The sequence below is a fragment of the Bombus huntii genome, chromosome 15 (assembly GCF_024542735.1).
Source record: "Bombus huntii isolate Logan2020A chromosome 15, iyBomHunt1.1, whole genome shotgun sequence".
Classification (NCBI taxonomy): domain Eukaryota; kingdom Metazoa; phylum Arthropoda; class Insecta; order Hymenoptera; family Apidae; genus Bombus; species Bombus huntii.
The window spans coordinates 3,850,267-3,863,317 of NC_066252.1; the positions used below are offsets into that span (position 1 = coordinate 3,850,267).

Consider the following 13,051-nt stretch of genomic DNA (forward strand, 5'->3'; position numbering starts at 1 on the left):
GTGACGTTTGAATCGCAAATAAATATATTACCGAGCAGCATGTAGTTTTCTACGTACGATGTGTCTGTCATAAATTCGGCCTACATTATCAAAATGTAATTTGTCAAAACTGATTGATTTATACAAAGCGAGGAACAATTTATTAATAAATATTTGGCAAAATGACAACATTAAATAACGTGTTAAAAGCTATAGAAGCTTTAAAATCAGCTCAAGAGTCAAACACTCTTCTGTCAGATTCGAACGCAAGGTACAAGAACAAATTGTTTTTTTCATTTAATAATTGAAATGATCGTATGAATAAAATAATGCAAAACTTTTGAATTGAATACATTATTTTTGTTTATATAGTTTATAGCTAAATACCTGCAATAGAATTTTGTATAATTTGTAAAATTAGGACTTATATAGTTATTATAAAAAATTAATAAAAATTATGGAATGTAGTATGTTACAAAATTTAATATATCCTTTATTTCAATAAAAGGAAAGATAAATTAACATGTTGCATGACAATAACAGAAGGAATATGTTCACCAACTGTCAAACTAGCAACCAAGTTTCCTCAGGTACTTAGTCTTTCAATTGAAACTTTACTGACACTGTGTAACGATGATGAATCTGATGTCAGAACGGTAGCAGATGAAACATTAAATAAAATTATAAGGGTATGGATTTATATTTCATAATCTTTGATATTAAAGCTATAGATGTTTTAATAGTATTTTATTTTAAAGGCAATGGCTGATAGTAATATTGTTAAAGTTCAAATAGAACTTTACAATGAAATAAAAAGGAATGGACCTGCTAGAACATTGAGAGCTGCTCTTTGGAGATTTGGTCTTCTTAGTCATATGATACGCCCTACAAGAGGAAAAGCATATGTATCTAATTTGATACCATGTATAGTAACTATTGCACATCGTTCTGAGGAATCTGTAATTGAAACGCTATCGCAATCATTACCATTAATTATGAAAGCACTAGGGCCATTTATGACAGACAATGATATCAAGGTAATTTTCTTTTATTTTAGTACTTATATTATAACTATGAATCCATGCTTCTTTTTCAGACATTATTGAAAGCATTCTTTGAAAATATATCCTGTGTACAAGCAGCATTTCGTAGAGCTGCAGCAAATATGATTTTAGCAACATGTTTGAATTGTCGCAGACCACAGTTTTTTTTAAATTATGTACTGAAGCATCTTTTAGGTAAACTTATGAATGTTATACAAGTACAAGTAACATACTTTTCACTAATTAAATGTTACTTTTTATAGGTATTATAGTGCCTATAAGTGAAGATGAGAACCGTATAGCAGCTATTATTGGTATATTTGGTTGTATAAGAATAATTTTACCACATATATGCAATCCATCAGAAGATCCAGATGATGACACAGTAGAGACAGATAGCTTATTACAAATTTATGAACTATGTTTGCATTATACAAAATGGCATTCTGATCATAATGTTATAAATGCTGTTCTGGAGACACTGACTCAGTTTTTGAAGTCACCTCCAAAAGTTCTAGTATCATTATTATTATCAAATCAAGGTATAACACAGAGTAAAATAGCAGTGAATCAAAATGAAATGATGTTATCATTAAGTCAAGCAAGCACATCTAGTGCTGCAACTGCTTGTGAAGAAAATTCCGATTATACCTTAAATTTACTTGATTCTGATATACCTGAAATAAATCCAAAGATAGAAAAGTGGATGTTAGATTCTGAGACTATACCTCCTTTGATGGAAAATGTACAAATTTCAAAAGAATGCATAAATAATATTGTAGAAATGAAAGGAAAGATTTTAGAAAATTATAGTGATTTGAAGATCGGAGTCATTGACAGTAAGAGAAAAAGTGTAGTATAGAAAGGATATGTATCATTTGAAGAAATAATTGTATTACGTTTATTCCAGATGAAACGATCGAAGAAGGTAGTGACGTTGGAAGTGAAATAGAAAAATCGGAGAAAGTTTATTCGAGTGTACAAAATGAACCAAGAGACGTGGATTATACCGAAGAAATCACATGTTCTATCGCATCTCTTAAAAAACTATCTTTAGATTTTTCGTTACGAGAAATAGACGTTGGAACTTTTACAGATCCTGACATACCGTTAAAATTCTGTTGTCGTTATTTGGTATCGTCTTTCCTCCTAACTGGCAACATTGGTCATGTAATACCAGATAAATATTTTCGTGTTAGTGTAAAGTCTCTTGCTTTAACTTGCGTGGCTTATATTTTGAAACTTTGTCCGAATCTATTTTTAATACCTGTTGCCAAAGAACCGAATTCTAACGAGAATAAACAAATGATAACGGATATCTTATTATTTGCAAGTCATCCAGATCCTCAAATTAGGGGTAATATATCAATTATTATTGGTACATTCCTGAAATCTGTATATACACAATATGGAGGTTCTTTTAAAAAATTTGAGGCAGAGATTACTGATAAAAACTTATGTGGAATTATATCACTAGACAATTTAATTAAATTACTTTTAAAGGTAAATTCTCTCATATATTGGAATGATTATTCGAAAATTTTGATGAGCATATGTTTAAAACAGGGATTAGAAGATGATTCTGCTACCACATGTCGACAAACATTAACAGCATTCAGTTTATGTCTACCAGAGTTGTTAGAGTCTGTTGACAATAAATATGGAATCACTGTGTTAACTGTATTACCTCAGCTAGTAAAGAATCCATATTTTCTGGTAAAAGTTAAATTAGTGGAATTATTGAGTGAGATATCGTATGTTACTATAGAACATATAACTGGTGGATCAATGTTCCAAGAACATTTTATCAATGTTATTATAACTCTGTTAGGTGACCAAGATCAAAGAATTAGGCATGCAGCATCAGATGCTATTGTAAAGTAATTATCGGAGTTTATATCTTTTGTTGTTCAAGTTTTAGGTGTCCTCGATTAACATAACTCTTTTTTTAGGAGTATTCCTTTATTACATTTCCAACAACCACATGATGATGTTATTACGCGAAAGGCCATACAATACACGGAGCAATACATGAGCGCAGTTACCCGGAGTTCAGTAGAACTGTCCTCTTGTCAAGAGAAACAAAAGTTCTTTATAAATACGTCAATACAGCCATTTGCAGCTTTAAACTTCCATAACTCGACGAATTATCGTCCAAATGTAGAATACTCGTTGTCGATTGTAATCAACATGTTGGCTGAGATTCTTGGAGTACAGTCATCGAAGTATTTAGTGTATGGCTGTTGTGAAGCTCTGTTTCGTTTAAGCGATGTATATAATACTACAGTATATATTAGAGGATGGGATTGTATTTCACCTAAAACATTGTTGAAAAGGTCTCATAAAAAGAACGGTAGTCGATTAGATATTAGCGAATCAAATTTTACAAGCGACATGATGCCATCGTCCGTGAGCAACAGCCTTTTATCTTTGGCTTTACCCTTACTGTCATCGTCTCCTATAAGCTTAGACTTGTTAACGCATAAACATTTGGTACTTCTTGCTGGCAATCTTGCATCAGGTTTAGCATTTTGCAATTTTAAACCCAATGATCCAACTAAAACTTGGTGGGGCACGTTTAAGGATAAACAAATAGAGTTGTTGTTAACACATATTACAAGAGTATTAAATATATTTGTTCATATAATCGACGACGTGCAATTGACACAAACTAGTACAAAAACGGCGTTATCGTCTTTGTCATCTACGCAAACGTTATCGCCGAAAAAGAAGATAATAATGTCTGAACCGAAGTTGAAAGAGAAAGGAGAAAAATTTGGAAGCTTGAAATTTATAAAAGAGCAAATGGGTGCGTTTGTTTCAACACCGCATTATATGAAAATGTACGAAAATCTTAAAGCAGCGCATTTGAATTACCTAGCCACACTTGAACCGCATGCTAGCGAAATGTATTTGTCTTTGTTAAATGCGATTCTAGATGTTCTTTCGCAAATTCTTGAAATTATATCAGTCAATGAAGCAGCTCAAATAGCAGAAGAAATTCTACATTATCTACAAAGCACTGTCGTATTATCTCCCACTGCAACCATTCAGTGTGTTCAACAATTGCTGAAGTGTTTATTCAGCACAAACGTGTATGCACAATGGAATGAATTAGATATACAGAAAAATTCAGACAGAATAACCGTACTATGGGATGACGTTAAAGGATTTTATAATCATTGCTTTCAAAGTCCTGCAAGGCAAATGGCAAATACTATAAAATCCATGGGAAACAATTGCAGGGGTGAAAACGAACCAGATACCGGGTAAATTTGTATTCTTGTATTCTAACTTGTATTTGTTTGTATAGATTGCTATACACAGTTATTTTATTTCAGATGGGTAGGTTTGTTACATAGAAAAGGCGATAGAAAATTCTCTTCTATTTTTAAGAATTTATCGCGATCGTCTGATCAAAAAACCTCTGTAGCTTCGTTCATTCGTCTTTTTGAGCCAATGGTTATAAAATCATTAAAACAGTACACTGTAACAAGTAGCGTGTCATTACAGTGTCAAGTATTGATGCTACTCAGCCAGCTAGTGCAATTAAGAGTCAACTATTGCTTGCTGGATTCCGAAAGAATATTCATTGGATTTGTATTAAAGCAGTTTGAATTTATCGAAGAAGGTCACGTGAAGCAAACGGAGGATCTATTGCCAAAGATTTTCAACTTTTTAGTTCACTTGTCGTACGAAAAAAATCATTCGAAAGCTATAATAGGAATTCCAAAGATAATCCAATTATGCGATGGACTTATGGCAAGTGGTCAACCAGCGCTCACGCACTGTATACCAGCCCTGGCTCCAGTTGTAGAAGATGTATTTTTGATTAGAAACGCAAGTTCAAACCCAACAGAGCAAAGAGAGCTTGAGACAACAAGAGAAGTCCTAATTTCGATGCTTTTACGTCTTGTAGAATATTACCAAATCATTGAGCTCTTGGCATTATGTTTAACGGAATCTAGATTCAGCGGAGATGGTAACGGAGAAGAAAAATGGCGAAGATGGTCTAGACTGACAATGGACTCTGTTCTTCCTATGCTGGCAGCAGGAAAAGTTCGAATAGAATCGGAGAAAGCACACGTGGCTTTGATTAAATTATTCGCAGCTATTTCTCCCACGGTTTTTAGACCAGTCGATCCTCTTTTAAAGGTACTTCTCGTTAAACCAGACTCTCTGGATACTTCAAATTTGAGACTAAAACGATGGTTAGGAGTGGTAAATGTTGTTCTCTTATCCTTGATCGCGTGCTCAAAAGAGGAAGCAATGCTTGCGCGACTTTCCGACCTCAGTTCGAACATGTCCGAACTATCCCACTCGTTTCTTCATCCAAAATCGTCTTCTCAAACCATGGATCCTTTGAATGTTTTGGACAGTCAATCAGCTGAAGTACCGCCAGAAAGAATATTAGCTAGATTTATATTTAAAGTTATTAACTTGGTAGGCTGCAAGGTTTACAATCTTCTTGGATTGGTCGATCATAAACTCAGCGATCCATATATCGCATTTTCCGAATCAATGGAGAACGATTACTACTTGATCCACCAATTTGCATTCTTCTTGCAGTTATGCATTCACATGTTCGAATCTGGGAGTCACTGCAAAGTGGCAAACGCTGTTATACAAATGATTCAAGGTCGAAATGTTCTCGAAGAGGAGAAGCTGCCGATCTCCGATTTGAACTATTTAATGTTGAACATTGGAGACAAATGTCCAACGTTAACTTGCCAGTGGGCCTATTTAATGACTTTATTAGGGTACAATGAAATGACTTTTTGGTCCAAAATATTGGGTACTCGTCGGACAGAATACGTCGTGCATTGTTCTCCAAATGAAGAGAAAAGTGTTGACCATGACAGCAGCATTAACATTCAAATTATTAGAAAAGGTGGCATAATATTATTCTGCGATTACGTCTGCGAGAATCTGTGCGATGCAGAGCCCTTAACGTGGTTGTTAGTTAATCATACGGAAGAGACAGTAAATAGTGCTATCGAGTCTCCTGTCAGAGATCTCTTGACGACAGCTATACACAGAAATTCTGCAGCTAGTGGATTGTTGGTACAAGCGATCGCGACCAAATGCACAGACTTGTCACAACCCAGTTTTGTCAAGCGACTCTTGGAATGTATAGAAGGTGCTCATCATTCGCAAAGCGGAGCTGTTTTAATGACACTGATACCGAGATTGTTATCCACCAAGTATCTGGCTTTGTCGAGAATGGCGGCGAAAATAGCTAGTCGAAGAGTAGAAATTTTATTAACCATACCTGCAGAAGAAGCGATGAAGCAATTATCAAAAGAAGATTTCGCCAAGATCATGGAGATTCTGCAAGTGACCAAGCTTGCTAAGAAACACGGTGGATTAGTTAGTCTGTTGAATAAATTTGGAGTACAGTATTACGATTTGTCCCCTCTAGAACTCGACCAATGTAGACCGTTTAATCCATCCACCGTGAAAAGTATTCAACTGGATCGTAATTGGTTTTTGTCTCAAGTAAAATTACGATGTTGTAGTTCAAGTGCTAGTCACAATTTATCGGAAGCAGCGCAGTTACTTAGGGTTTTAGATTTCGAAGATTGCCTCGGTATCCTGTCTTCCAAAGAGTTTAATATCTCGATATTGAAACCCTGCATAATATTGGGTGTACGAATTAGCGTGGAGAAGTGCCAAAAATTAGAATTCGGTGTAGCACAGAACGAAAAGGATTTTAATTTCGAAACTAGTCCCTTATACAGCGCCGCGAAACAGAGTTTATTGGAGCACGTTCATTATGTCACCGATTTAATGCCAAAACCGCATCATATTTACAATCCAACGCAATCTAATGGCAATTCGAGAGAAGTGAAGTATGCGCATCGTTTTCATGAACTTTTAAACGAGTTTGTATATTGGGATGTACTTTTTATGTTGATACCCGCTGTGAAGATATACATGAAGACATTGCCAAAGCTAGCCAAGTATAATCTAGCGAAAATTGATAAAAAATCCGAAGAAGATCTAGCCAAATTTGCAATACTGTGTTTAGAATTAACACACTGGATGGTACACTGTGATGAGAATAAAATTAAAAAATTGAGACCAAGGAACATGGAACTTGCGTTAAGCTGTGCATCAGAAATTCTAAAACATCCTGGCCCAAGTAAAATTTTTGGGGAAAACCTGAAGTATTCGTGGGTTTGTAGTGGTGCTGCTTCACTCAAGAAAATAGTAGAATACCTGTTAACTACTGTGGACGTTTTGCCAGTTATAGATATACGTGCTTTAGAACCAGCGCTAGAAGATGAGGATACCAGAGACTTTGCTCGTGCTTGCATGCGAATGGCCGATCTGGTCGCTTGGTTGGAACAATGTCAAAAGAAACAGTTATCCACAAATATTCCACGCTATTTGTTTGACACGATACAAGATTTAATCGTAAGTATCAGTCGTCAACCACTGGTAAATTCATATATCTTAACACCACCGTTAGTTTGGAAACAAAACTGGAATGTCGTTGGTTCTGGTCCGACCAAATGTTACTTCCCGTTATTATCTTCGGAGTCGAATCTCCTTCAGGAGGTGGAAATTTTGGAGCAGTTCATTTACAGGATAAATCTGTTAGGCTGGGTCTCTCGGTTGCAATTCGAAGAGATATGGATGGCTCTCTTAGGAGTGCTCAATCTTTCACAAAACGAGAACGTACCCGTAGAAGATATCTCAGCGTTGATTCAAGCGAGCAGTTTAGCTGTACAGGCGATTACAAAATTGTTATTGAATACTTTGCTTCTTCCTTATCCTGGCAACCCAAGAGCCAGCACTGTGATTCATTATCCGAGAGATCCTCAGCTCTCGGTTCATAAGATCAGTTCTCAAAAATTGTACGCCATTCAAGATCTGCTTACGTGGAAGTACGAATGTATGAACGACTCAGAGATGATCGATGGCTTGAACATGGATCACATCTTCCATCGAGGAAACGTAGAAAGAGTTGCGAACTTAAACAAGTATACATATAGCCAACTTTCCGTTTCTTACTTGTGGTCGCTGTGCAACTTGTATGAGGATAAGTTGAGCGCCTCCGTCCTCAATTTGAAGAACAGAAGAAACGACGCGTTAATGTCCGCGTCACTTGATTTAGATTCCTGTCTTCGTTTCTTGATAGAACTTTATACGTCTTGGATGTCTCCGCAAGCTAATACACCTATACAATTGCTCACGGAGGTCGTTAAGTCTATTCTAGCAATTTCGGAATTGTTCGTCGAAAGAGCCCAGTATCAGTGGATGTTGGACATGTGTCTGGAATTGTCGAGAATTCATCCAACAGAGAATGTCATTTTACATCAATACTTGGTAGTTTCCGTGTGTAAAGCTGCTGCAGTACTAACACCGTTGGTATGTATTCTTCAAAAATATTTTTTGCAAGCTGTTTAACACAGTTAGGATTTCATTTTTCCAGGACTTTGAAACGTTAGACAAAGTTAAGCGTCTAGTAGACACGAATCTGAAATCGAGCTTCTTACCTGCGAAGGTATCCGCCCTTCACGGTTCATTGTATCTGTTGCAAAGTGCTGTGCTCGCAAATTGCGAAGAGACGATGAATATTATTCATCCGTTGGCAATAGAATACATACAGAAACATTTGGACGCGCAGGATTTGAACGGGTAAATTACACAAATTTCTATTGTGTATTCTACAACGCACGTGCTTTGTTGAAATTAATTACTCACCTAATTTAGCGTGTTAAGACAAAGTGAAGAGCATCAGGGTGTAATGTGGGCTTTGGTATTCTTTTTATTGGAACATGCCGAAGATACTCCGCCAGACACGGAAGCGCCAGCTGTGTTAGAATTAGTCCTTAATTTACTTACATCACAAAATATTTCTTGTAGCTTACATCAAACACTCTTGCAGGTATGTTATTGGGTACTCGTGTAATACTATGTATTTGTTAAATGTTCAAATTATGTATACTTGTAATGCTGTGTGTATGTAATTGATTTAGGGGCTCGAGCGACTCGTAGCAACCAAAAGCGTGATTGGAAAGGTAGCCGAACAGATAGTAAAAGTTGCGATCGATCGCTTAAAACAACCTAGTCCTATGTTATCGCTGCCAGCGTTGCAATTGTTATTGACTTGCATGTATACAGAGGCGGCAGATAGATTGAATCAACCGGAAACAGAGGAACCATTACCAGATGCTGAACCAGAAGCATTGGTTCGATCCATAGAGCGCGCTTCAGCGATTTTCGATAAGATCAGGAGAGGACACTCTATGGAAGTGGAGCTTTTATGTACAGTTTTGTCCGGTGTGCTCGGAGATTTCTTCCCACCGTCGGAAATCTTGACTAAAGTCATAGGAGAATTTTTGTCGCCGCAACAACCTCACCCGCGGCTACTTGCCGCCGTTGTTTTTAAAGTTTGTATTGCCGATGCGAACGCATAGCGATATACTAAAAATAATTGAGTATTAACATTATCGTTGATTGGCTATTTTATGCAGTTGACTATCGATTGATCAGCAATACTTTAGATTACAAATAATTTAAAGCAATAAGATGATTTTTCTCCTTTTTCTGTAGGTATGCGAACGAGCGTGCACTTGCGCGCAAATGGAACTTCTTCAAGATTGGGTTGTATTTAGTTTGCCAAACTTTATTCAGAGTTTACCTGTTACAATGTCAACATGGTGCTTGTCTTGTTTTTTTATCAGTGCATCCACAAATCATTGGCTGAGAGCTTTGTATCCTTTCACATTTTCGCTAGTTTGTCAAATATATTCATTTGTTAAAAGCTTTCTTAACAATCTACTCAGGTTTCCATATATACAATCAAGGATTGGAAAATACGAATACGAGGATAAGAAGATATTGTGCATCGCTGCTTCGGACTTCTATCGAAAGGTATGAAATTTTATGATAAAGTCAGCGCGTGATATCAAATAACGTTATCACTTTTCAATAGTTATCTAAGGACACTCAGAGGGAAGCTTTCGTGGAAACTTTCGAAGCAGCAGCAAAGGAACCTGGAACTCCGTTCAGTGACATTTTAGCGTCCTTCTAGCTAGTCTTATCATCGATCGTGTCGATATGGGAAAGTTAAATCAAAATGAGAAGTATTCATCGTAATTCTGCTCTTGAGTCTCTTTGTAAATTGATGTACAATCATTGCACGATCTCGACTCGTTGCGTGTACAGTTGTATGTGTATGTAATGATATTTATTTTACATCTGTCCTGTCGGAAAGAGGTAACACTGTTTACAATAAACAATATTTTTTAAATACTTCGCGTTTGTGCATCTCGAATTCTCCTTCCTCCGAAAATAAAGGAGATGTTTTTAGTTATATATACTGATTGCCTTTTTCTTGCGTCTCTGTTTCATTCGTTTCACGTAGAAGTACAAATGTAAGGTGCCATGATAGAATATTTCAACGAAGGATAGTACACTGGCTCCCAGAAACAATCCCGCCGCTCCTCCAACACCAGCTGTAACGAATTTGTTCGTTTACAGAAACTTTTATTTCTTTATATTAATATTTTTTAAATATTTGTTTAATGTACTTCAAATTATATCTTAACTATCTACATATTTATTTACAGATACGTACTTAGAAAATCGTGAAACCCGTACAACAATGCTCGATGATAGATAATTTGCGGAAGCTCGACGATTAAAGTCATAACAGACACACTTATCGGTGTATCGTTTCTGAAACAATCCAAGAATTCTGTTTTACTATACATGCTTTATCTCTAATCGTAATATGAATTAGTTTCGATAAATACAGTTCGGTGTCTTCGCTATCTCTGATTTGATAGGTAAAGACATTGCAGTTTGGGACGCATTCGCAAGAACGGGGTGGATATTGGAGCAGAAAAAGGCTCTGCGTCGCTTTTCCGATACATCGAAGTTGCGTGGAATTGCAAGTGTCTACACCCTCTGTAAAACCATTCAATTTATATTTATTCAATTTTTCTATTACGTTGATTTTAATATTACCAACCAATGGGCCTGGCAAAATGCGGACGACAATTGCATTTATCCTGTATCACTTTCATCCTACATTCGGTGATGCACATATTTCTCGTATACACTGGCCACGTTTTTAAACCACCGTCGTTGTAAACTTTGCAATTTCTTTGATGAGTACGAAGCTCTTTAACGTTTGCGTTCATATTAATCTGAGTTATCGACATGATGGCACGTTGCAGCATCCTTGGTTTTACCCATCTCATTGCAGTGTCGTATATTACCAGCTCAAAAGGATCGCATGCGGCGATCTGCAGCACCAAAAAAAAAAAAAAAAAAAAAAAAAAGAAGGAAGAAAACACTTTGTTGCCGATATTTTATCATATCTTTGTTTTCAAAGCATATAAAAACATACTCGTACCAAAGCCATATGCTCCACGACGAAATTTTCTTGCGTGCCATCGACGTTGTATTCGTACAATGGTAATTTGTCTGGTATAGGAATAATGGTCCAGTTGTCGTTCTTCCAGTAGCTTGTTCCATATGAAAGAATCATGCGTTTGAGTTGATTTAATGTTAATTTAACAGGAAGAGGACACTAGAGAAAAGTACCAACTTTAAAGTGGCATAGATTGCGAAGACGCTCCTCGTTGTTAAGCACGCGCCTCTTTCTGTCATTACCCACGTCTCATAAGGATCGTTCGCTTTCAGAATATTCGAAGAAATATCTTTCTTCAAGTCGTAAAGTATTTCTAGCCACTTGTTCGCTGGAACTTCGTCGAAGATAGGTGTATTCATCATATTTTCATAAGTGATGTTGCCAAGGAAAACGAAGAACTGTTCTGCCTCTGATGTGTGTTTAATACCGTGTCTAGATGTGCAACGTACTTAATAAAAAATATTTCATTTCATCCAGATATTATCGTAAGAATAAGGATTCTACTTTTTGAATACACGTGGAATCTTCTTTAGCTCGACGCTTGGTACCGGGCAAATAAACAGCGCTGGTTTCAATGTTACAAAATGGTCTCGATCAGTATCTACCACGATAACTGTGGCGTTATTCTGGTAACGACCCCAGAGTAGAAACGACAAGAAGATCAGGCACAATAGAGCTCCAAGAATGCAGAGGACGGTGAGAAATCTTGTAAGACGTATATTTCGTAAATTATATTGCAATTTTATTATCTCGTTAGTTTGGATATTGTCGAAGGTACTTACGTCTCAACGGGGTGTCTATTTGGCGCTACCAGATGATTCAAGCCATGTACAGACGAGGAACTCGCGAATTCTACAAAATATTTTCCTGCGTTCGATTTCGCACTGATAATTGGCATGCCTATATGATTTGGATAATGTTTGAATACGGATTTCCTTTGTTTCAACGTAGCTCCCCAACGAGCTTGGAAGTCCGGTAATATCTCATTTTCGTAGAAATAATTATTTTTCTCCTGTGTCTTCTCCGATATATTTTTCGGTATTTTCGGCATGCTTTTTCGTCCGCGGATCACTCTTTCTTTCGATCAAATCCACGCGAATGGATATTAAAGTAAATGTTTGTAATACAGAAAAAGATTCGCGTTATAATCATTCTCTATCTAATTCGTTGGTATTTCCATCGATCGATGAGAGACACTGCACGCGATGCTTCTATTAATTATGAATGATAACGTAATAAGATAGGAAGTAGATCTATAATAAAGATAATACAGCAGTTCAAGTCCTCGTGATTTATATGATAATTAATTCGCAATGAAACACGTACGTATATGTTAATACACGCGATAAAAAAGGTTTGCAGTATAAAAAAGTTTATTTCAAAAACAATTCTCGATCTTCCCCGTTACTCGCAGTGTTTATCGCGAATATTGCAAATTTTTCTTTTATATTCCAAATATTCCAAATTTTTCCAGTGCCTACTTTAGCGCTAGATTCCAGAGATAACAGTGCGAGTCAATTCTTTTTTTTTTTACAACACACGTTCTTTTCTTTTTATATCAGAACACGAACTTTACCTTCTCTGTATTTCTTCCCTTTCTTTCTTTCGTCAATTTTCTTCGATGGAAGAACAACAT

General features: G+C 36.4%; 2 protein-coding genes across 3 annotated transcripts; one reads left to right on the forward strand and one right to left on the reverse strand.

Annotated features, from left to right (window-relative positions):
- Positions 1-102: 102 nt before the first annotated feature.
- Positions 103-10,289, forward strand: LOC126873687 (huntingtin). Of its 2 annotated transcripts, none has more exons than XM_050634789.1 (15): positions 103-250; positions 488-668; positions 738-1,016; positions 1,076-1,217; positions 1,286-1,861; positions 1,933-2,525; positions 2,589-2,902; positions 2,975-4,291; positions 4,364-8,399; positions 8,464-8,669; positions 8,745-8,919; positions 9,011-9,424; positions 9,588-9,748; positions 9,821-9,908; positions 9,970-10,289. In XM_050634789.1, exons 1-15 carry the CDS (start codon positions 162-164, stop codon positions 10,066-10,068), a joined length of 8,670 nt encoding a protein of 2,889 aa, XP_050490746.1. In that variant the 5' UTR covers positions 103-161; the 3' UTR covers positions 10,069-10,289. The 2 variants fall into 2 exon arrangements, with proteins under 2 accessions (XP_050490746.1, XP_050490747.1); XM_050634790.1 differs by having other exon boundaries at positions 8,754-8,919.
- Positions 10,290-10,343: 54 nt separating this feature from the next.
- On the reverse strand, positions 10,344-12,482 carry LOC126873728 (pickpocket protein 19-like). The gene is made up of 8 exons (XM_050634915.1): positions 12,198-12,482; positions 11,920-12,120; positions 11,593-11,847; positions 11,398-11,509; positions 11,011-11,287; positions 10,793-10,946; positions 10,615-10,715; positions 10,344-10,492 (listed from the first exon to the last, which is right to left on the reverse strand). Exons 1-8 carry the CDS (start codon positions 12,464-12,466, stop codon positions 10,344-10,346), a joined length of 1,518 nt encoding a protein of 505 aa, XP_050490872.1. The 5' UTR covers positions 12,467-12,482.
- Positions 12,483-13,051: the final 569 nt, after the last annotated feature.

Excerpts from the sequence above, each read along its gene's own strand:
- LOC126873687 (XM_050634789.1), top strand. The coding sequence starts at position 162 with ATGACAACATTAAATAACGTGTTAAAAGCTATAGAAGCTTTAAAATCA. Across the intron at positions 1,017-1,075 it reads TGACAGACAATGATATCAAG|ACATTATTGAAAGCATTCTT; the intron begins GTAATTTTCTTT and ends CTTCTTTTTCAG. Across the intron at positions 9,909-9,969 it reads CTTCGGACTTCTATCGAAAG|TTATCTAAGGACACTCAGAG; the intron begins GTATGAAATTTT and ends ACTTTTCAATAG.
- LOC126873728 (XM_050634915.1), bottom strand. The coding sequence starts at position 12,466 with ATGCCGAAAATACCGAAAAATATATCGGAGAAGACACAGGAGAAAAAT. Across the intron at positions 11,848-11,919 it reads ATTCCACGTGTATTCAAAAA|ACACGGTATTAAACACACAT; the intron begins GTAGAATCCTTA and ends TTGCACATCTAG. Across the intron at positions 10,716-10,792 it reads GATAGCGAAGACACCGAACT|AAACGATACACCGATAAGTG; the intron begins GTATTTATCGAA and ends GGATTGTTTCAG.